This window comes from Mastomys coucha, unplaced genomic scaffold (genome assembly GCF_008632895.1).
Source record: "Mastomys coucha isolate ucsf_1 unplaced genomic scaffold, UCSF_Mcou_1 pScaffold15, whole genome shotgun sequence".
Classification (NCBI taxonomy): Eukaryota; Metazoa; Chordata; class Mammalia; order Rodentia; family Muridae; genus Mastomys; species Mastomys coucha.
The window spans coordinates 19,580,972-19,602,268 of NW_022196897.1; the positions used below are offsets into that span (position 1 = coordinate 19,580,972).

The 21,297-nt window shown below is 44.1% G+C and overlaps 1 protein-coding gene and 1 long non-coding RNA gene across 2 annotated transcripts in view; one reads left to right on the forward strand and one right to left on the reverse strand.

Annotated features, from left to right (window-relative positions):
* The window catches only part of LOC116089978, a 13,693-nt gene extending 7,964 nt beyond the window's left edge, over positions 1–5,729 (reverse strand). The window contains exons 1-2 of the long non-coding RNA XR_004118514.1: positions 4,952–5,729; positions 2,910–2,975 (exon numbers count right to left, since the gene is read on the reverse strand). This is a non-coding gene — a long non-coding RNA (uncharacterized LOC116089978). The remainder of the gene's footprint in view (positions 1–2,909; positions 2,976–4,951) is intronic.
* The window catches only part of Abl1 (ABL proto-oncogene 1, non-receptor tyrosine kinase), a 110,515-nt gene continuing 94,866 nt past the window's right edge, over positions 5,649–21,297 (forward strand). Inside the window, exon 1 of the mRNA XM_031369760.1 lies at positions 5,649–7,094. Within this exon, the coding sequence (XP_031225620.1) occupies positions 6,959–7,094 (136 nt within the window). The 5' untranslated portion in view covers positions 5,649–6,958. The remainder of the gene's footprint in view (positions 7,095–21,297) is intronic.

The following is a 21,297-nucleotide window of genomic DNA, read 5'->3' on the forward strand; positions in this document are numbered from 1 at the left end:
AAAAAAAAAAACACCAAAAAACAAAAACAATAAGTAAAGCTCCCAAACAACAAAAGATCATTTCATAAATGTATGTGGTATATTTTGATCATGTCCATCCCCTACCTTTCCAGGCCCGACTCCTGGACCTCCAACAAGCCCCCCTTCCAACTTTCTTTCTATCTTTATTTTTTTATTTCTTTTTTGGAGATAGGCTATTTCTGTGTAGCTTTGGCTGTCCTAGAATTCACTATGTTAACCGAGCTAGCCTTAAACTCAAAGGAGACTCACCTTTCACCTGCCTCTTCTAGGTGCTGTGGTTAAGATATGCCTAGCTTTTTTTTTTTTCTTTTTTTTACAATTTTCAATAATCTACCCAGTGTAGTTAGTGCTACCTGCTACCTGGTCTGTCATGGTGGCAGGAGCTAACACACCTAAGGTCACAGGTGTCATGTGAGGTAGCTGGTCACATTGTATCCAGATCAGGAAACAGGTGAGTGCCTGTGCTTGGCTTTCTCTTTTGTACCAGTGAAATGATCCTGCCAGGTTAGGGTGGTTCTTCCCACTTCACCCCAGACTAGGAGCTCCACAGTACAACAGTCTGGAGGTCTGTTTCTATGGTGATTCCAAATTCTATCACATTTACAGTCAAGATTAAGCATCACAGCACCAGTTGCTGGACAACTTTGTGTGTTTCTGAGACAGCATTATGGATGACAACTTTTAACTTTTGTTTTTGTTTTTTGTTTTTGTTTCTGTTTTTCAAGACAGGGTTTCTCTGTGTAGTCCTGGCTGTCCTGGAACTCTGTAAACCAGGCTGGCCTCGAACTCAGAAATCTGCCTGTCTCTGCCTTCCAAGTGCTGGGATTAAAGGCGTGTGCTACCATGCCCAGCTTAATTTAACCTATGTTTGAGGGATCCACAGATAACTGAATTCCCTGAATCTGTATTGCAATTTCAGGTGGGCTTGCCTATCTTAAATTTCAGAAGCTTCCTGGTTGTACACCTCTTAAGGGCCTGGGAATAGGAGCCTGAGTCCCACTCAGACTCCTTTGTCCTTCGGTTTCTCCCAAGCTGCTGGCAAGACACTGAAGTGTGTGCTTCAGGGCAGCTCTTTAAAAAGGTTCAAAAGCATCTTCACTGAATATGTGCTTTCATAGCCCACCAGAGGGCACCGTTGGTAAGGGTTACCACACTCCGTGTACAAATAACCTGAAATTTTGTTACTGAGCTTTGCTTTATGAAAAGAAGAACAAAATTAGATTGAATTGAACCACTTTTAATGAAAGTTATATGAGCTGAACAAGATACATCAAACATTGGTTTAAAGCCAAGCTGCGGTAGCATATATATATCTTTAATTCTAGCACTTGGGAGGCAGTCAGATGGATCTCTATGAGTTCCAGGACAGCCAGAATTGTTACCAGAGAAACCAAAAAAAAAAAAAAAACCAAAAAAACCAAAACAACCAACCAAAACCCATTGGTTGAACATTGTGTCCGATACTTGCTGTGCTCTGCATTCTGCAGTTTGAACCCTTAAAGGTTTTCCAGTGTTAAAAAGTAAGTGTATCTTGGTTGTTTGTCATGGTGCCTCCTAGGCAGTCAGCTGGGTCAAGATGCTGAATATCTCCTTACTAGCCAGCAGTCATCAGAAACTCATTGAAGTGGATGATGAACACACGCTTCATACTTTGTTTGTTTGTTTTTTGTTTTCCAAGACGGGGTTTCTCTGTGTAGCCCTAGTTATCCTGGAACTCACTCTGTAGACCAGGCTGGCCTCGAACTCAGAAATCTACCTGCCTCTGCCTCCCAAGTGCTGGGATTAAAGGTGTGTGCCACCACTGCCTGGCACTTTTTTTAAAAAAAAAAAGACATTTATGTATGTGAGTACACTGTTGCTGTCTTCAGTCACACCAGAAGAGAGCATCAGATGGCTGTGAGCCACCATGTGGTTGCTGGGAATTAAACTCAGGACCTCTGGAAGAGGTCTTAACCACTGAGCTATTCCTTCAGCCCAAGTGTTGTATTTTCTGTGAGAAGTACATGGTCACAGAAGTTGCTGATGCTCTGGGTGAGGAGTGGAGGGTTATGTGGTCAGAATCAGTGGTGGGAACGAGGTTTTCCTATAAAGCAAGATGTCTTGATCCACAGTGCACCTGCTGTAGAGTAAGGGACATTCCTGTGAGACACCAGGGAGAACTGGAGCGGGGATGTGCAAGTCCGTCTATGGATTGAGTGTTTCAACTAGTTACTTTAAGAAAAAAAAGATGAAGACTATCCACGGCTGACACATCCTACTATACCTTGGTGGTTAGGTCCAAAAGAGCTAGCAGAATCTGAAAGCTTTTTAGTCTCAAAAGAAGATGGTTCCCACTGTTATTAGAAACTCGTGAAGAAGGGAAGAAGCTCAGGGCCAGAGCACCCAAGACTCAGTGCCAGTTCTGCACTATCCTGCAGCATTAGCATCCATTAATGGCCTGAAGAATCAGTGCAGTAAGAAACATGAGGAGGATTCTAGTTGCAGAATATGCTCAACTGAGATGGCTCAGCAGGTAAGAGCACCGACTGCTCTTCCGAAGGTCCTGAGTTCTGTTCCCATCAACCACATGGTGGCTCACAACCACCTGTAATGAGATCTGACGCCCTCTTCTGGTGTTTCTGAACACAGGTACAGTGTATTACGCCAGAGTGAGCGGGGCTGGAGCATGTGTCAACACAGTTATCGTAGTTCATAAATGTAAAATAAAAATAAATCTTAAAAAAATATATATGCTTAACTTTTGTCCAAGAGAGTGAAGGAGGCCAAAGAAAAACCCCAGGAACAAATTTTCAGGAGATGTAGGCTGTCCTCACTGAAAGCTTCAAAGTCAGTCAAAAATAAGTCTTTAGGAGGAATAGATAAGTTGAATGGGGTGGCATGGCACATACCTTTGATTCCATCACTGGGGAGGCCAGCCTGGTCTACAGAGTGAGTTCCAGGATAGCCAGAGAAACCTGTCTCAAAAAAGAGCAAATAATAAAGTATTACATCTCTTGGATGAAAATTACAGATGGGATTTAGAGCTCATCTGAAAAAAAAGTGGGGTGAATGCTGATGGTATGGGAGAAGGCTACTACACAACGCTGCAGTGAGGACAGTGAGGCAGATCTGATGCTCGGAAACCAAGGGCAAATTCATCTCAGGACTACAGACAGTAGCAATGTCCCATGCTTTTAGGTGAGGAAACCAATTTAGAGGAAAAAAATTACACGAGTCCCAGGCAATTGAATGCAGGACAGATTGCAGCTTTAAGAGGGTGCCAAAGCCAGGTGTGAGCATAGGATGAAAACAACTGGAAGGCTATGGACCCAGGAGTGTAGTTTGCTGCACTGAGACTGATTATAGCCTAGGTTCTCTGGAAGAGCAGCCAGTGCATTTAACAGCTGAGCATCTCTGCAGCTCCTAAACTGATCTTTGGGTCACTGTTTTGCCAACTGCCTGTTTCTGCTTTTGTATTCCCCCAGAGTAAGAAGCACTATTCAGTGCTGTATGCCAGCAGCAGGAAATGGGTGCGTATTGCCAGGACTGGTGGTGTGGCTGCTTTGGTAGCGTAATTGCCTAGCATTCTTGAGGCTCTAGGTTCCATCCCTAGTTCCGCTTAAGCCAGGTTTAGTACAACGTATCTGTAACCTTGACCCTTGGGAGCTGGATGCAGAGAGTTCAGAAGTGCAAGGGCACTCTCAGAGATTAAGGGCAGCCTGTGCTGGAAATGCTCTCAAAAGCCCAAACTGACTAATGTTAGCTCAAGAAGTATTTATTGAAGAGTTGCAGTTTTGAGGTGCTGAAGGATGGTTCAATCAAGAGCACTTAACTGGCCGGGTGGTGGTGGCGCATGCCTTTAATCCCAGAACTTGGAAGGCAGAGGCAGAGGCAGGCAGATTTCTGAATTTGAGGCCAGCCTGGTCTACAGAGTTCCAGGACAGCTAAGGAGACACAGAGAAACCCTGTCTCGAAAAACAAACAAAGAGCACTTAACTACTTTAACAGACAACCTGGGTCTGGTGTCTAGTTCATAACCATGTCTGATCCAGGGGTTCTGATTCCCTTTAGTGTCTATTAGTGACAGACATAATTGTGGTGCGCATAAACTCAATCAAGCACACATACATATATGTAAATAAAAAATCTTTTTAAAAGTTGCAATTTAGCCAGGCGGTGGTGGTGCACACCTTTAATCCCAGGACTTGGGAGGCAGAGGCAGGCGGATTTCTGAGTTCGAGGCCAGCCTGGTCTACAGAGTGAGTTCCAGGACAGCCAGGGCTACACAGAGAAACCCTGTCTCGAAAAACAACAACAAAAAGAGAAAGTTGGACAGCCAAACTGAAATTCAAATAATGAGACAGTCATTATTCTGAGTGAGTTTATAAAGTCCAGTTCTAAATCTAGGCACAAATTTTCATTTGCTTCATAGTATTTCAAGAGACTTTTGTTTTTGTTTTGTTTTGATACAAGGTCTCTGCAGTTCTGGCTGTCCTGCAACTTGGTCTGTAGACCAGGCTAGCCTTGAACTCATGGAGATCCGTCTGCCTCTGCCTCCTGAGTGTTGGCATTAAAGTCGTGGGCCACTATCACCAAGCCACGTGACTGTCCTTTACTTATCAAAATGCCATTTTCTTTAGTGCTTCAGTAGAAAAGCCATGCTTTTGAGCAGGAAGTAGTGACTTTTAAAGGACACTTCAACCACTGCTATGAATGCTTTTCCATCTGTTGTGGGAACAACATTGCATACAGCAAAGCATTTAATGTAAAAGTGCAGACAGTGTGAGTGCTGTGGTGACCCTTTAGAAATGGGTCCTAGTAATAGGGACAATGAAGACTAGGAGACCAGAGGATGAACTTTCAAAGATATGGGGTAGTTTCTCAGACTTTTGAGGTCTGATAACCTGGACAAGCCTTAGTTTTAGGAGTTTTAGGAGGACGTGTGTCTCACCTGTGAAAGGATTCATACTAGAACAAACATACACGAATGCATGATCTCGCCTGGCATACTCTGGACAAACGCTGTTTCTTCAACCTCCTATCCCAAAGGACCATTGATACTTGCTTTCTCAATACTTCTTCCCAGGTTCCCATATTTGGGGCTTTCCCAAGTGATGAGAATGTAACGCACCGTTCTTCTCGATTTCTAGGAGTGAGCCAAAGTTTCTCGCAGAACGAGGCTCAAAGAAATAACCCAACTCCGGTTCTGGAATACTCCAATCCGTAGTTTTCCTCTGTCTCTGAATCTCCTGCGGTCTTGCTACTTGAGCAGTGAAGACGTCGGCTGACCAGAGTCGACCGGCTCCCAGAAGGCGGGGCCGGCTCTTTGTAGCTATGGAAGCTGGAGGCTTGGGCCTCAGCGAGCAGCCTATGGGCGCCAGGACTACAAGTCCCAGCATTCCTCTCGGCAGCACCGATCGCAGCTAACTGTCGGCTCTCGCACTCACTGGCCAATTGGACGGTGGTGAGGGTTATCGCTGGTTATCGAAGACCAATGATAAAGCAGAAGGGGCGGGCGCTTCCTCATCGCTCACCTTGAGCTCAGAAAAGCTACCTTTAAAAGGTCGTGCGGAGCCGGGCTGCCGCAGGCAGTTAGGCTGGAACCCGAAGGTGCCGCTGTGTGTAGGAGACTCGCACCGGTGGCCTATAGGACCTCGCTCGGGGAATTCTGGCGTCACTGGGGGCGGGTCCGGGGGCGGGGCCTGGCCTCGTTGTGGCGCGGCTCGTAATCCATTATGGCGGCTTCGGGGGTCGGTATCTATCCCTGAGAGGCGTCGGAGCTGGAACCGGGTGCCGGGTCCTGCGGCTGAGGAGCCCTTCCGCGGCATAAACACACCCATTGGCTGGAGAAGCCGGGTTCCTCGGCAGAGCCGGGCATGTGACTGCTCGGCGGCGACGGCGGCAGAGGCCGGAGCCGGGGAGGGGTGTCTCGGGTAGAGACCCCTGGGCTCGGGGCAGCTGAGGCGCTGGGCCTCCTCCCCTGTGGCTGCCTCCCGGTTCGGGACCGCGGGAGTCCTTCGTCCCTCATAGCCCTGCTCTGGCTCTGGGACACCCAGAGTGGTCTCAGTTTCTCCCTACCTGGGACACCCTGTTTCCTGAGGAGGAGGAGCGTCGCCCCCGAGTAAGCCGCCCCTGCCCTGCCTGGGAAGTCTCTTTCTCACCCCCAGGCCGCCTTTCTATCGATTTCAACCCCAAATTTGCTACGGAGCTCCTCATTCAAATCATATCCCTGCTGTCAAGAGATCTCCGGGGGTCCTCCCAGATTGCTTCCGCTGGCCTCAGATGTCCTGACTGATTCCAATGTCACCTACAGCCCCATCGGTCACAGTGCAGCCCAAAACTCTAATGCAAAGGAAAAGTCTGGATTGGTTTCACAGGCCTTTTAAAAAGCGGACTTAAAAGTTGCTGGTCATGCATTCCTTCTCCTCAGAGTGGAGAGCAAGCTCTCGATGAGATCTGTGTGACCCGTGTCATTTTCCGAGACTAGGGCAGGGAAGTGAGAGCGGCAGGAAATTTGTTACAAGATGGAGAGACAGAGATAGGTTGACTTCCACAGGAAAGATTGCAGAGAACATCAAAGAAGCTCAACGTTTCCATCGCACTGAGGAGTTGAAATGACTTTCATTACTGTTGACCCTTTTCTTACTTCTCTGTGAATATTTTTATCTGAAGTTTTTCCTCTTGCAAAGAAAGTGTTCCTCGGCTCGCAACATAAACTTAGATCAAGAAACTTTTGGGTAGCATTGCAGTTACTTCTAACTACGCTGGGAAAGAATTCCAGACTCCTGTTTACATGTGTGAACCTCAAACCCAGCTTTTCTTTCTCAGGGAAGTTGTCTGTGATTGACCCAAGTCGGTGGTGTGAAGTTCTGGTTATATACTGTTGCCGGCTAACCCCCACAGAGCATTCGGAAAGATCGTGAACCCTCTTCTGGAAAGGGGCGCCTATCATTGCTTTATGGGGCAGCAGCCTGGAAAAGTTCTTGGGGACCAAAGAAGGCCTAGTTTGCCCGCCCTGCATTTTATCAAAGGGGCAGGGAAGAGGGACTCATCGAGGCATGGGGGCCCACACTGCAATGTCTTTGTGGAACACGGTGAGTGCTTGCCAGCATCAAAGAAGTTTCTAAAACAATACTTGTGTCAATTCCTTCTGGGTCTCCTTAGCATTTCTTTTCTTATCTTTTTTGCTACTATAGTAGCAAAAGTGGTGGACCAGTTCTGTGTATAAGAAAATTGTGAGTTTATTCAGTCTGCTTGAGTTGCTGTTTCTTGCCTGAGTCCACTTCTGGTTCACTGTTGACACAGGACAAGCCCTTTAACTGTTCGGGGGGCCAGCATTTCGTGGGGGAGGGGTTGGACTGAAGTGGCTCTGAAGCGTCCATAGTTCTTCCTGTCTGCTCTCACTAAAGGCTGGGATTCTACCGCCTGTGTTTGGAAGTCTTTATTGCTTTGTCTATGGAACACTTATATCTTCAAAGTGGTTTGTGCACACAAAGGTTAAGAACAGAACCTAGTCAACATGCGGTCTTTTGACCTTCTCAATAATGAGCTGCACTTGAAACTTCTTGTTTAGGAGCTAGATGGGAAAAGTTGAGTGTGGGAGCAGCGTGCCTCCTGAACTGAGAGGGGTTGTGTTGCTTTCTATAAGGAGCAGCTCCGTCCTTGATGATGGCACCTTTTCTTCCTGCTTAGTTGTCTTTGTCGATTATTTATGAACCTATTCGTTTCATAATGCCGACAGAACATGTGCTGTTGATGGACAGTTAAGGGCTGGTTAGACTACTGTGGCAGAGGCAGCCAGGAGCCAATTAGTTAGGGTCCTGTTTGTACTGTGGCAGCCTGATATTTCTTAAACTGTGTACTTAATATTGAAATAGGAATTGAGTCCTCATACAGTAACTATACATAAGCAAATATAGCTTATGCAAGGGTCTTATATGCTTTGAAATTCAGTCATTAGTATTTAATGACAGGTGGTTGCTATAAACAGTGGTTGCTTTTGGGTGAACTTATATTTGATAATTGAAGTTTTCTCTTTGTAAGGTTTATTTTGTTTTATATGTATGAGTGTTTTGTGTGTTTGTGTGTGTGTGTGTGTGTGTGTGTGTGTGTGTGTACCACATTTGTGTCTGGTACCCATGAGGTCAGAAGAGGATGTTGGATCCCTGGAACTGGAGTTACAGATCATTATGAGCTACTTGTGTGGATGCTGGGAACTGAACCCTGGTCCTCTAAGAGTTCTTAACTACAGAACTCTCTTTCCAGTACCTCTTTTTGTTGATGATGTTGGTTTTTTCCTTTACCTTTGTATTTTCTTTTACTTGTAATTATCTACAAGTTCTTTTATGTGTATGTATTTTGTCTGCATGTATGTTTGTGTACCACATGGGTGCAAGAGCCTGAAGAAGCCAGAAGAGGGCACTGGAAACCCTGCGACTGGAGTTACTGGTGGTTGTGAGCTGTCTTGTGAGTTGCTGGGAATCAAACCCTAGTCCTTTAGAAAAGCAGCTAGTGCTCTTAAATCACTAAGCCATTTCTCTAGCTCCTTTTCTTTTAGTTATTTTTTTTTTTTTTTTTTTGGTTTTTTTCGAGACAGGGTTTCTCTGTATAGCCCTGGCTGTCCTGGAACTCACTCTGGAGACCAGGCTGGCCTCGAACTCAGAAATCCGCCTGCCTCTGCCTCCCAAGTCCTGGGATTAAAGGCGTGCGCCACCACCGCCCGGCAGTTATTTTTAATTATGTGTATGTGCAGGTATATAAGTGCAGGTGCCTGTGGAGGCCAGAGACATCAGATCCTCTCTGAAGCTACAAGAGCACTACATGCTCTTTCTTGACCTCTGAGCTATCTCTCTAGCCTGGCATTTTCTTTTCTTGTCCACATATACTTCAACTCAAGTAAGCGTGGGCACCTTGGTTTTTTTCCTCTACCTTGAGTCAGTTCTTTTTAGCATTGTTTGATGTAGACAACAGAGGCAATTTGTTAAGCTCCTTCAAATTCACAACTTAAAACATTGTTATCTGCTGAGTATGATGTAACTTCAGATAGTGAAAGTCAGTGGAGACTTTTAGAGAATTCTGGCTAAACTAAAATACAAATAGCTATTAGTGACCCAGGAATCCTGACCTAGGAATCCTGGCCTAGGTGTCTCTGATACTTTTCAGGGGTTCAGAGGAGAGACAGGGTCTGTGTAGCTTAGGCAGGCCTCTAACTCAGTGTGTAGCAGCGAATGACCTTAACCTGTCTGATCCTCTCTTTTTCTTTTTTTTGTTTTGTTTTGTTTTGTTTTGTTTTTGTTTTTTTGAGACAGGGTTTCTCTGTGTAGCCCTGGAACTCACTCTGTAAACTAGGCTGGCCTCGAACTCAGAGATCCACTTGCCTCTGCCTCCCAAGTGCTGGGATTAAAGGGGTGTGCCACCATTGCCTGGCCTGTCTGATCCTCTTGTTTCCACCTCCCAAGTGTTGAAATTGTAGATGCTTTCAACCTACCTTTGTCCTTTTGTGTATATGTATAAAAAAATAAACTACTTATTGTTATTGTTGTGGGGGGGAATGTGTGTCTGAGGGGTGTGTGTGTGTGTGTGTGTGTGTGTGTGTATGTGTAAGTCAGAGGACAGACAACTATAGGGAGTCCTTTGTCTCCTTCTACCTGTTCTTGGGTTCCAGGAACCAAGTAAGTTTGTCAGCTTGCATGCCTAACCCATCTTGCCAGCCTGTGGACACATCCTTGTGGCACTCTGGGGTCTAAGCCAGCCTGTGCACACATCCTTGTGGTACTCTGAGGTCTAATAGGCGTACTAATGCATAAACCTGTAGCTGGATACTGAAGTGAGGTGGTATCCCTGGTAAAAACACTGGAGCGATTATTTGCATGTTGACCTGAGTTTGCCACTTTTCTTTTTCATTTTTCCATATTTCATTTTTGGACTACCATTTTTACTTGAAACTTCATCTGATAGATTGTAGTTATTCAGACTAAAATTTATCTTTCCTTTTGAGGAAAATAGCTTGTTCTAGAGAATTTGTATTGCAATTATTGTGCTGTCCATACGAGTGTGACACTTACAGGTCTGGTCAGGGAACCAGTGTTTCCTAAGGGATCAGTAGCTCATGTGGTACTGATCACACTGGTGAGAGGCGCCTTCAGTGTAACTATAGAGAAGAGTAGTGATGCTTCCGAGTCTAAAATTTTCAATTTTAGAATTTGTTTGTTTGTTGCTTGTTTTTCTTTTTGAGACAGGGGTTCTTCTGTATAGCCCTGGCTGTCCTAGAACTCGATATACCAGGCTGGCCTCGAACTCAAAGACCTGACTGTTTGCCTTCTGAGTACTAACTAGGATTAAAAGTGTATGCCACCATAACTTGGTTCAATTTTAGTTTCTAAGGTGGGTAGTATTTGAAATAAGTAATATAAACTAAAAGTCTTTGGGTAATCATTGATTTTCTAAAAGTGTAAAGAGGCCTGAGATTAAAAAGTACAGACTTTGGTCAGTGTGGTGGTGCACACTTTTAATCCCAGCATTCAGGAGGCAGAGGCTAGAAGATCTCTGAGTTTGAGGCCAGTTTGAGCTACTTAGCAAGTTCCAGGTCAGCAAGGACTACATAGACCATGTTTCACAAAAACCATCCAACCAACCAATAAGTAAAATGTGGACCTTTCATTGTGGGAAGTCTATTCAAGGGACACAAGGGTGTTTTCTGATGACATGCTTTCTGTTTATTCCCCCTCCCTCCCCTCTCTTTCTCTTCCAAGACAGAGATTCTCTGTGTAGCCCTGGTTGTCCTAGAACTTGCTCTGTAGACCAGGCTGGCTTCAAATTCAGAAATCCATCTGCCTGAGTGTGCACCACTACTGCCTGGCTCTGTTTTATTTATTGTGTTTTGTTGTTTTTGTTTTGTTTTTTGCGACAGAGTTTCTCTGTGTAGCCCTGGCTGTCCTGGAACTCACTCTATAGACCATGCTGGCCTCGAACTCAGAAATCTGCCTACCTCTGCTTTTCAAGTGCTGGGATTAAAGGTGTGTGCCACCACTGCCCAGTTTTTGTTTCATTTTTAATTGATGTTTTTATTGTCACTGTGTGTGTCTGTTTGGGCTAGACTGTTGTGGTGTACATGTAGAAGTCAGAAGACAACTTTGCACACTCACTTCTCTTTTTGGGTGCTGGAGATGAAACTCAGTCATTAAGCTTGGTGGCCAGAGCCACCACCTCCTCCTCATACTTCAAAGAACCATGAGTGAAAGCCACCCTGAGTTAACAGTAAATGGAAGAAAGTCATTTAGAGGATTAGTCTTATAGTTTAGCACCGTGTTTTTTTAAAAACAAATAATTACTTATTACACATGTAGAAGAAATATAGAAGGATCTTAAACCAAAGATTTAGGGGAGATAGGAAGAAGAAAGCTTTACATTTTTTTTATACAGGTTTTGCTTTATAGACCAGTGTGGCCTGAACTCCAGCATAGCCATTATCCTTCCTCTACCTGCCCTTCAGCTTAGCAGGCGGGAGCCAGTATCCCTTCTCAATTGTTGTGATTTCTAGATACTTTCTACAGCAAATGTGTTTATATTCTATTATAAAATGAAATAGAAATAGAGATTTGTAATGCAGTCTGGTGCTGAAATAGGTAGTTCTTTGCTGCACACTTTTTGTGGAACTGCTTAAGTCTTGTTTGAAGATCAGTCAGTTTCCTTAAACTTTGAGGGTTCTTTATCGCAAAGACTACGGATTTTAGTTCCAAACTGCTCTTCGTCCTCCATAAACTGGTTTTTCTGGAGTTCATTTATGTCCCAGACCTAACATGGTTTTGGGCCATATGCGAGTTGGAAGCCAAGGATAATGTGTGGTAATGGGTTTTGTTGGTGGTAAGTGATGTGGTTGTAATGGCAGTAGTGATTGTGATGATGAGGGGTCGTGGTTATGGTGATGATGGTGGTGGTGGTCATGCTGATGGTGGTGATGATGATGGTCGTGGTGGTGGTCATGCTGATGATGGTGATGATGGTGGTGGTGGTCATGCTGATGGTGGTGATGGTGATGGTGGTGGTGGTCATGCTGATGGTGGTGATGGTGATGATGGTGGTGGTGGTCATGCTGATGGTGGTGATGATGGTGGTGGTGGTCATGCTGATGGTGGTGATGGTGGTGGTAGTGGTGGTCATGCTGGTCATGCTGATGGCATAAGTTGGTGGTGTTGGTGATGAATTTTCAAGGGGTAGGGAAGCAGATGGTAACATTTTCCAGGATTATTCAGAGTGAAAAGGATTTGCTCATATGTAAAGACAGGGAAGAAATGAAATTTATGGTATTTTTTTTTTTTTTTTTTATGTTCCATACATCTCTTCAACATTTTAGTGGCTTGCCTGAGAAAATCCACTGTTAGGAGCATTGAAACTATTCAGAGTAGACTTTTTGTTGGTGTTTCCCTTTCCTTTTACAAATGTTGAGTACATGTATTAGGTAGTGTTTTAATAAGAGAGCATAGAACACAGCTTCCACCATCCTAGAACCTTTGTTTTGGACACAGAGGCGGACCATCTGGGATTGCAGCGCAGGAGATACAGATAGACTACATTGTAGCAAGTGCAGAGAGAAGAAGAGGACCAGCGATGCTTGGGGCATCACTGCAGGGTGGGGGGAGTCTGCTGGGAGCACATGCCTATAGTTCAGTACTGGACGGGCTGAAACAAGAGGGGATTAAGTTCTAGGCCAGCCTGCTCTATATAATGAAACTTTCTTGTTTTGTTTTGTTTTGTTTTGTTTTTGTCTTAAATCTTCTCAGGGGCTGGAGAGATGGCTCAGTGGCTAAGAGAGCTTATTGCTTTTTCCAGAGGATGAGAGTTCAGTTCCCAGTACCCACACTGTGCCTCACAGCCATCTGTAACTCCAGCTCTTCAGGAGATCCAACACAGTCTCCTGGCCTCTGCAGGTACCTACACATATGCAACACACACACACACACTAAGAAAACAGCCTTGGACTGGAGAGATGGCTAAGTCAGTACAGTATTTGCCTTGCAAGCATGAAGACCTACGTTTGAGATCCAATACCCATGTAAAAAGTCAGGTGGTATCTATTACCTGTTTGTAAGCCCAGCATTGGAGGCAGAGACAAGAAGATCTCAGGAGCTTGCTGGCTAGAAGTCTGTCCTAATCAGTGAACTCCAAGTCCTACTTAGAGATCTTGTCTCAAAAACTAAGATGGAAGCTGGGAGGTGGTGACGAAGGTCTTTAATCCCAGCACTTAGGAGGCAGAGGCAGGCAGATCTCCAAGTTTAAGGCTAGCCTGGTCTACAGAGTGAGTTCCAGGACAGCCAGGACCACACAGAGAAACCCTGTATCAAACAAACAACAAACAAACAAAGATGGGTGGCACTGAAGAGTGACACCCAAGGTTGTCACTCTGGCCTCCACATGCTGTATAACCTCCCATACATGTATAGCCCCCCCCCCAACATAAACATATAAACAAGGTTTTCCCTTAAACCTTGGTTTTCTTCCCCTCTTTCTCCCTTTCTTCCTTCATTTTTCTTTCTTTCTTCCTTTCTTTCTTTTCTTCTTTTTTGTTTTTTTCAAGACAGGGTTTCTATGTATAGCCCTGGCTGTCCTGGAACTCACTCTGTAGACCAGGCTGGCTTCAAACTCAGAGATCTGCCTGCCTCTGCCTCCCAAGTGCTGGGATTAAAGGTGTGTGCCACCACTGCTTGTCCTTTCTTTTTTCCTAATTAATTAATTAATTAATGCTTGGTGCCCAAGGAGGTCAGAAGAGAGCATTGAATCAGATCTTGGAAGTGGAATTATGAACAGTTATGAAACACTATGTGGTACTGGGATCAGACTTGGCTCTCTGTGAGAACAAGTGCTCTTAACCTCTGAGCTCCCTCTCCAGCCTTTAAATCTTGTTTAATTAGAATCCTACTACATGGACTGAGTGAGTGGTGTCTGCTCATGAGGAGTTGGACTGAGTTCTCAAGAGGATCATTTCTTCTTTTCTCTGGATCCTGGGATTTTATCCAACTTCTGAATATTCTGAAGTGTCTTTTCCAGTGAGTAGACTTCCATTTGTTTTTTGTTTTTTGTTTTTTTTAATTTATTATGGCAAACTACTCATAAAAAGAACCAATTTAATTGTATAGTTTGGTGACATTACCTATTAACAACACTATGCTATTATTTGTTAGGCATTCTAGAACTTTTAATATCTCAAATAAGGAACCACATACTCCTTAAAAACAGTACCAGGCCCTGGAAAGATGCTCAGAGCATCTTGGGTTCAATTCCCAGCACACACATTGTGGCTCACAGCCATCTGTAACCCCAGTTCCAGGGGTCCAGTGCCTTTGTATAGTCTCCAAGAGTACCAGACATGTGTGTGGTGCAGACAGACATGCAGGAAAAACAGCATGCACAAAATGATTCCCACTTTCCCCTCCTGTGTTGCTATACTTTGTCCTTGAATTTGCCCATTTTGTGTATCTCATAAAGTAGTGCCTGGCTCTTTCCAATTAGTCTAGGGTTGTCAAGGTCATCCATCCCTGCTGTAGCAGGTATCAGGCTTTCCTTTAATATTTGGTAATGTTTCATGGCATGAATGAATACCTTATTTTTAGTTCATGCAACTTGTATACAACTTATAAAATTAGGTTATAATATAAAGAGGTGTGACTGTTGGCTTGAGACCTGACCATGGAGTCACTACCTTGGTGAAGCACTGTCCTGGCCATGGAGTAGAAATGATGAGCACTGTGTGGGTTGTTTTGCTATCACCTTCCTCCTGCTCGCAGGCACCTGAGCTTCTTGTACTTCAGCACCCTAGAGTCCTTACCTTGTAATGCCCCCTTGTTATCCTCCTTCTGTCCTGTTCTGTTCTGTTCTGTTCTGGTTTGAGACAGGTCTCATGAAGCCCAGGCCTTGGACTCTGATCCTCCTGCCTCCATGTCCCTGATGCTGGGATTGTAGATGTGTGGCATCATGCCTGGTTTATGCTGTGCTGGGGATGGAACCCAGGGCTTCATGAATGCTAGGCAAACACTCTGCCATATGATTCATATTCCTAGTCCTCCTTAGGATCCTTTTAATATCTGTACTATATTCTTGATATTGATAATTTGTGTTTTCATCCTGTCTCCTTCCCCTCCCCCTCCTAGTTTGTTCCTTGAACTTTAAAGTATGTTTGGCTAGTTTATCTGTTTTATTAATCTTTTTCTTTTCTTTTCTCTTCTTTTCTTTTCTTTTTTTGTTTGTTTGTTTTTTTTCAAGACAGGGTTTCTCTGTATAGCCCTGGCTGTCCTGGAACTCACTCTGTAGACCAGGCTGGCCTTGAACTCAGAAATCCACCTGCCTCTGTCTCCCAAGCGCTGGGATTAAAGGTGTGCTCCACTACTGCCTAGCTATGTTTTCTTTTCTTCTTCTTCTTTTTTTTTTTTTTTTTTTTAAGATTAATTTATTTATTATATGTAAGTACAATGTAGCTGTCTTCAGACTCTCCAGAAGAGGGCATCAGATCTCATTACGGATGGTTGTGAGCCACCATGTGGTTGCTGGGATTTGAACTCAGGACCTTCAGAAGAGCAGTCAGTGCTCTAAACCACTGAGCCATCTCCAGCCCCCTGGCTATGTTTTATTAATCTTAAAGACAAACCAACGCTTTCCCCCCCATATAGTCAAGATTTATTTTAAGGTCTAAAACCATTAAGACTAATTAAAGCAAAACTACTATTATTGCTTTAAAAGACAAGCAAATAAACAAACCAGTTTTTCCCCTTTATATGAATGTTTTGCCTGCATGTATGTTGGTGTACCATATGTGTGTAGTGCCTGTGGAGGCCAAAAGAGGGGGTCATAGCCCCTATGACCATCACATGGGTGCTTGGACCAAACTGGGGTTCTCTGGAAGAGCAGCCAGGGCTTGTAACTGCTGAGCCACCTCTGCAGCCTCTGGCCGCCTTCTCTGATGCAACACATTCATTGACTGTTTTAGTTAGCATACAAAAGTGGGTGTTTATATGGCCATGCCATCCTTGTACACTGCCATCTCCTGCTCCTTGACATGTCATCTTTATTTTTAACCGTAGTCTCTTTTAGTGATTTTTTGGGGTGGGGGCAGGGGGAATCTGCATGAAAAATAGTGTCTACCTAAAAGTCACAAGGAGGTTTTGAAACTTTACCTTATTATTGTACAGTTTGCCTGGAATGAATTTTGATCTATATTGGTGAAGGGTTTTTGGTTGGTTGGTTTGTTTTTTTCTCCTTCTATGTTGACTTCACACTTTCGTTGAAAAGAGCCTTGCCAGGGCTTGAGAGGGTGGCTCACTTTGTGTTCAGTTGTGAGGACAGGAATCCATATACTCATCTGCCCTGTAAATGCCAGATAGGAGCAGGTGGGCACCTGTAACCCCGGCACTCAGGAGGCAGAGGTAGGGTATCCCTGGGCCTTGGCTAGTCAGACTAGCTGAGTCTTGGAGTTCAGAGTTCAAGTGAGGGACACTGCATCAGTGCCTATGGCAGAGAGAAATGAAGACACCTGTTACCAACCTCTGGCCTCTACGTGCACACTGCACACACATATACATGCAGAGGGCATCACTGCTGAGTGAGTCTGGTATCTGTGTTTGTAGGTCATCTGGGAACTCTGTTTTGTTAATTCACAACAGAGTTTGTTCCTTTATGCCATCTCCACCACCTGTATCCTTGTAGCTTTAAAACAAATCTTAGTATCTGGTAGAATAAGGCATCCAACTCATTCTAGAGCATTTGGCTTGGTTTCTTCTTTTTTTTTTTTTCCATACACATTTTAGAGTCAGTTTTATTCATTCCTAGATCCAGTTAAAGATACTCAGGACTTTTGTTCTAGGATGGCATTGTGTTTATTGATACTTTGATCCTGGGTTAGTAGAGTAACATAAGGACTGGGGGAGGCCCACCCCCTTGGAGGAGCGCAACGCCCTCTATGTTGTTGTGGTTTCATCTGCTTCCATGTCCATCTTTTCCTCATCTTTGGCTTTTAAAACATTCTGGTTTTCTTTGAACTCAATCCTTGGTTTTGCTGATAAAAATCCTGTTTGTATAGTTTCATATGTCAAGAAATCTGATATCCTCTCTCTCTTTTCTTTTCTTTTCTTTCTTTTTTTTTTTATCAGATTAGGTGTTCAATACATGTGGAATGAGAGTTTACTTTGTGTTAGGCACTGTATGTGTCTGGTATAGCAGCAGGAAACACAAGCACCAGCTAGTGGTGGCTTTTTGTGCCCTGGTGACTAGCCTGGGAATCCCCATCCGTCACCTGCTTGGGAAAGCAGTTATTGCCTGGACTGTGTGGGCTATGTCCCTGAGGTAGGGCCATTGTTAAGCAGAGCACACTCCCGCTTAGTTCAACAGTGCCTTTATCTTTTTTTGCTGATCAGTGAGTGCTAGTGGCTTAGTCAGACAGCTCCCAGGTTTGCCCTGATATGGTAGCTCCTCTGACCCTGAAGAACTCTTTCCTGATCTTCTTGCCTCAGATGCCCGGTGCTGGACTTGCGGTGTATCACTGCTCTCAGCGTGCTTTCTAAGGATGCAGTGAGGACTTTTGAAAATGACTATAACATTGAAATGAGAGGGATTGTTATTTAATGAATGACTTTATATTGTAATGTTTTGTGATATTTGGTTTTGGTTGGACTTTGGGCATTTTAACTCTCTGGTAATTTTTTTTTAAAGATTTATTTACTTATTTTATGTGTATGAGTACACGGTAGCTGTACAGATGGCCATGAGCCATCATGTGGCTGCTGGGAATTGAACTCAGGACCTCTGCTTGCTCCGGCGTAATTCACTGTAGTTGTCTTCAGATGCACCAGAAGAGGGCATCAGATCTCATCACGGATGGTTGTGAGCCACCATGTGGTTGCTGGGTTTTGAACTCAGGACCTTCGGAAGAACAGTCAGTGCTCTTACCCCCTCAGCCATCTCACCAGCCCTCCTCTCTGGTGATTATTATGTGATATGAAACAAATATATTCTATTTATGCTCTTCTGATATCTAATTTTATGTACTTACCAAGTTTTAAAACTGTAAGATCGTGATTTATAATTAAAAAGAGCATATTGTTTTACAAGCTTTATGGCAGTTTGAAATTTTATTTTAAAACTAAATTGAACTGTTTTGAACAGATTATTTTCTGACAAAATACAGAATACAGTACAAATATGTATTCTGAGGTGCTTGTTTCTACCTGTATCACCAATCTTTTGTCCCACTTCTCTGCAAAGCTATCTCTGTAGTTCTTTTAAGAAATAGTTATTTATTGTGTATGTGCATGTGTGTGTGTACCATAGCACACGTGTGGAGACCAGAGAACAGCTTGTGGGAATTGGCCCTCTTCTCTCTGTCATGTGGGTTCCAAGTCTGGGCCACAATCACGGTTATGTCTGAGTTACCCTTCCTTATTTATTTATATTTAACTTTTCATTCATTTTTATTTTATGTATGGGGATGTTTCACTTGTATCCTTGTGTACCACATGCGTGCAGTGCTGATGGAGACCAGCAGAGGGCATCAGATTCCCTGGAACTGGAGTTACATTATGTGAGTGCCGGGTACTGAATCCAGGCTCTCTGCAAGAGCAGTCAGTGCCTTTAACCAGTGCCTCAGGTTTCTCTTCATTCAGCTCCTGTTTTCCTTTTTCTAATGGCTTCATTGTATCCCATCACCTGCAAGTGTCCTTGTCTTTTCTGCACACAGTGCTACAAGAATAACCTTACAAGTGATGTTTCACAGCTGTGCTGGAGTGCTGGACTCTAAGGAGCATATGCACAAGTCATTTCTACAGCAGTGGAGGGCTACTGATGCCTAGAGAGATACTAATATAGATGCTTGCTGTACTACTGCTAGATACTGTCCTCAGATTTTCATCCAGGAAAGTTCTTGTTTAGACTTCCACCACCAGTACTGTGTTGGAAGTAGGGGGTGGAGGGTGCAGGCAGGGGCCGGAGTCTGTTGCCAAAGCTTGGCAATAGGCTGCTGCCAGGCTGTGTACTCTTAACTAGTTGTGCAGGAGATAGTGTCTGATATGGTTTTAGCCCCAGCTTGCTCCTTATGGACCTTTTTGTATGGCGGACATTTGAGCAGGGGCCTGTGCTTCTGGTTGTCTTTGCCCCTCTGCTGCCGCTGCCTCACATCCCTTACTCCAAGGAGCCCCCCATGTCTAGATCCAGGGTACTCTGGATGGACTCTCAACCCTGGCTGTCTGTGAGGATCCTCTCGGAGGTAGGAAGACTTGCCTTTAGACTCCATTGCCAGGGGCTGGCTTATTTAGTTTGGATAGAAACCCAGGTTTCTCCCAATTTGTGGGGTTTTTGTTGTTGTTGTTGTTGTTATTGTTTTGGGGGATTTTTGTTTGTTTGTTTTTTGAGACAGGGTTTCTCTGTGTAGCCCTGGCTGTCCTGGAACTCACTCTGTAGACCAGGCTGGCCTCAAACTCAGAAATCCACCTGTCTCTGCCTCCCAAGTGCCGAGATTAAAGATGTGTGCCACCACTGCCCTGCCCAATTTGTGTTTCAATGTGAAGAGACTCTAGTTACAAAGCTTGTTGCACAGGGGAAGGGCTGTTGCAGTAGGAGGGTGCTCTGACCAAAGGCCTGCAAGCCTTTCCTTGTTTCTGAATAGGTCAGGAGAATCTGGCTCAGAGCCAGAGGGGTGGGGGTGGGGGGTGGAGGAGAATCCCTTCACCCTGGGAATGGCTATGGCTTAGAGTGAGCCTGCATCCTAAATTGATCAAGTCTGTCTGAAAGCAAGGTCTTTATTTCCTTGTATTGAGGTTAGCCAGTCTCAGGATGAAACGAGAACCCTGGGAAGGGAAAGGAAGGGTAGATGGGCAGTGCCCAGTTGCTGAGACCACTCCTTCTGGACTCTGTGCATGGCTTCTGAAGCCATTGACTTCAGTTCACCTGACTGCTCACCAGGTTCCAGAAAAGCAGCACATGCTAGCTGACCAGCTTCTTCTCATCCTTTTGAGAAGAAAAGTAGCAGATTCCATTTATTAAATGATGCAGATAGACTAGCAATATATATTGATTGCTATTTATAAAAAAATCAATAGCCTTTATATGTGTAAATATGTAAGCATATATATATATACTCATTATTTACATTTATACTGGTCTCACTCTCAATTGTTTTCATGCCATGTTCACACTTGTTTCTGTTTTGGAAAACTGACAAGTTCTATTTCACGTAGCTCCACTTAGCCACCTCTACTCCACTGTCCTAACTACATCCCCAGCCTGTGGAGTTGTCACTTTGTTAAAGGTTATATTTTACTGACACTGTCTTTTTAAAGTAATTATATTTTTTCTTTATTTTTGAGAATTTCATGCAAGCATACTATGAAACATCACCATTACTACCTTGTTCCCCCTCTAACTCCCACTGTCTCCCCATTAAATCCCTGACCACACCCCTCTGCACTGTCTCCCCCATTAAATCCCTAGCCACACCTCTGGCCTCTAAGATCTTTTTTTTTTTTTTTTTTTTTTTTTTTTCCGATACAGGGTTTCTCTGTGTAGCCCTGGCTGTCCTGGAACTCACTCTGTAGACCAGGCTGGCCTCAAACTCAGAAATCCACCTGCCTCTGCCTCCCAAGTGCTGGGATTAAAGGCGTGCACCACCATCACCCGGCTAAGATCTTTATGTAATGTGTTACTGGTATAAATGTTGTGTTTCTAAAAGCTGTTAGTGTGAAAGTCGCCAGACCAACATGCTTATCATTTGTCTAATCTTTTTTTTTTTTGAGACAGCATCACACCATATGTCTTAGTTTTCTATTGTAGTGATAAACACCATGACTAAAAGCAGCTTGTAGAGGAAAAAAGGCTTTTTTTTTTTTCTTTCTTTCTTTCTTTTTTTTTAAATCTCTTACAGCTTGTAGTTCATCATGTAGGGAAGTCAGGGCAGGAACCTGGTGGCAGGAGCTGATGCAGAGGCCATGGAGGAGTGCTGCTTCCTGGTTTGCTCCCCATGGCTTGCTCAGCTTACTTTCTTATAGAACCCAGAACTTCCGTATTAGTGAGGGTTCTCTAGAGTCACGGAACTTATGGATAGTCTCTATACAGTAAGAGAATTTGTTGATGACTTACATTCTGTAGTCCAACTCCCAACAATGGTCAGCAGCAGCTGTGAATGGAAGTCTGAGGATCTAGCAGTTGCTCAGTCCACGGGGCAAGCAGGTGGAAAGAATCTTTCTTCTTCCAATGTCCTTATGTAGGTTTCCAGTAGAAGGTGCCACTGCCTGGCAATAGTGTTCTTTTTTTTTTTTTTTTTTT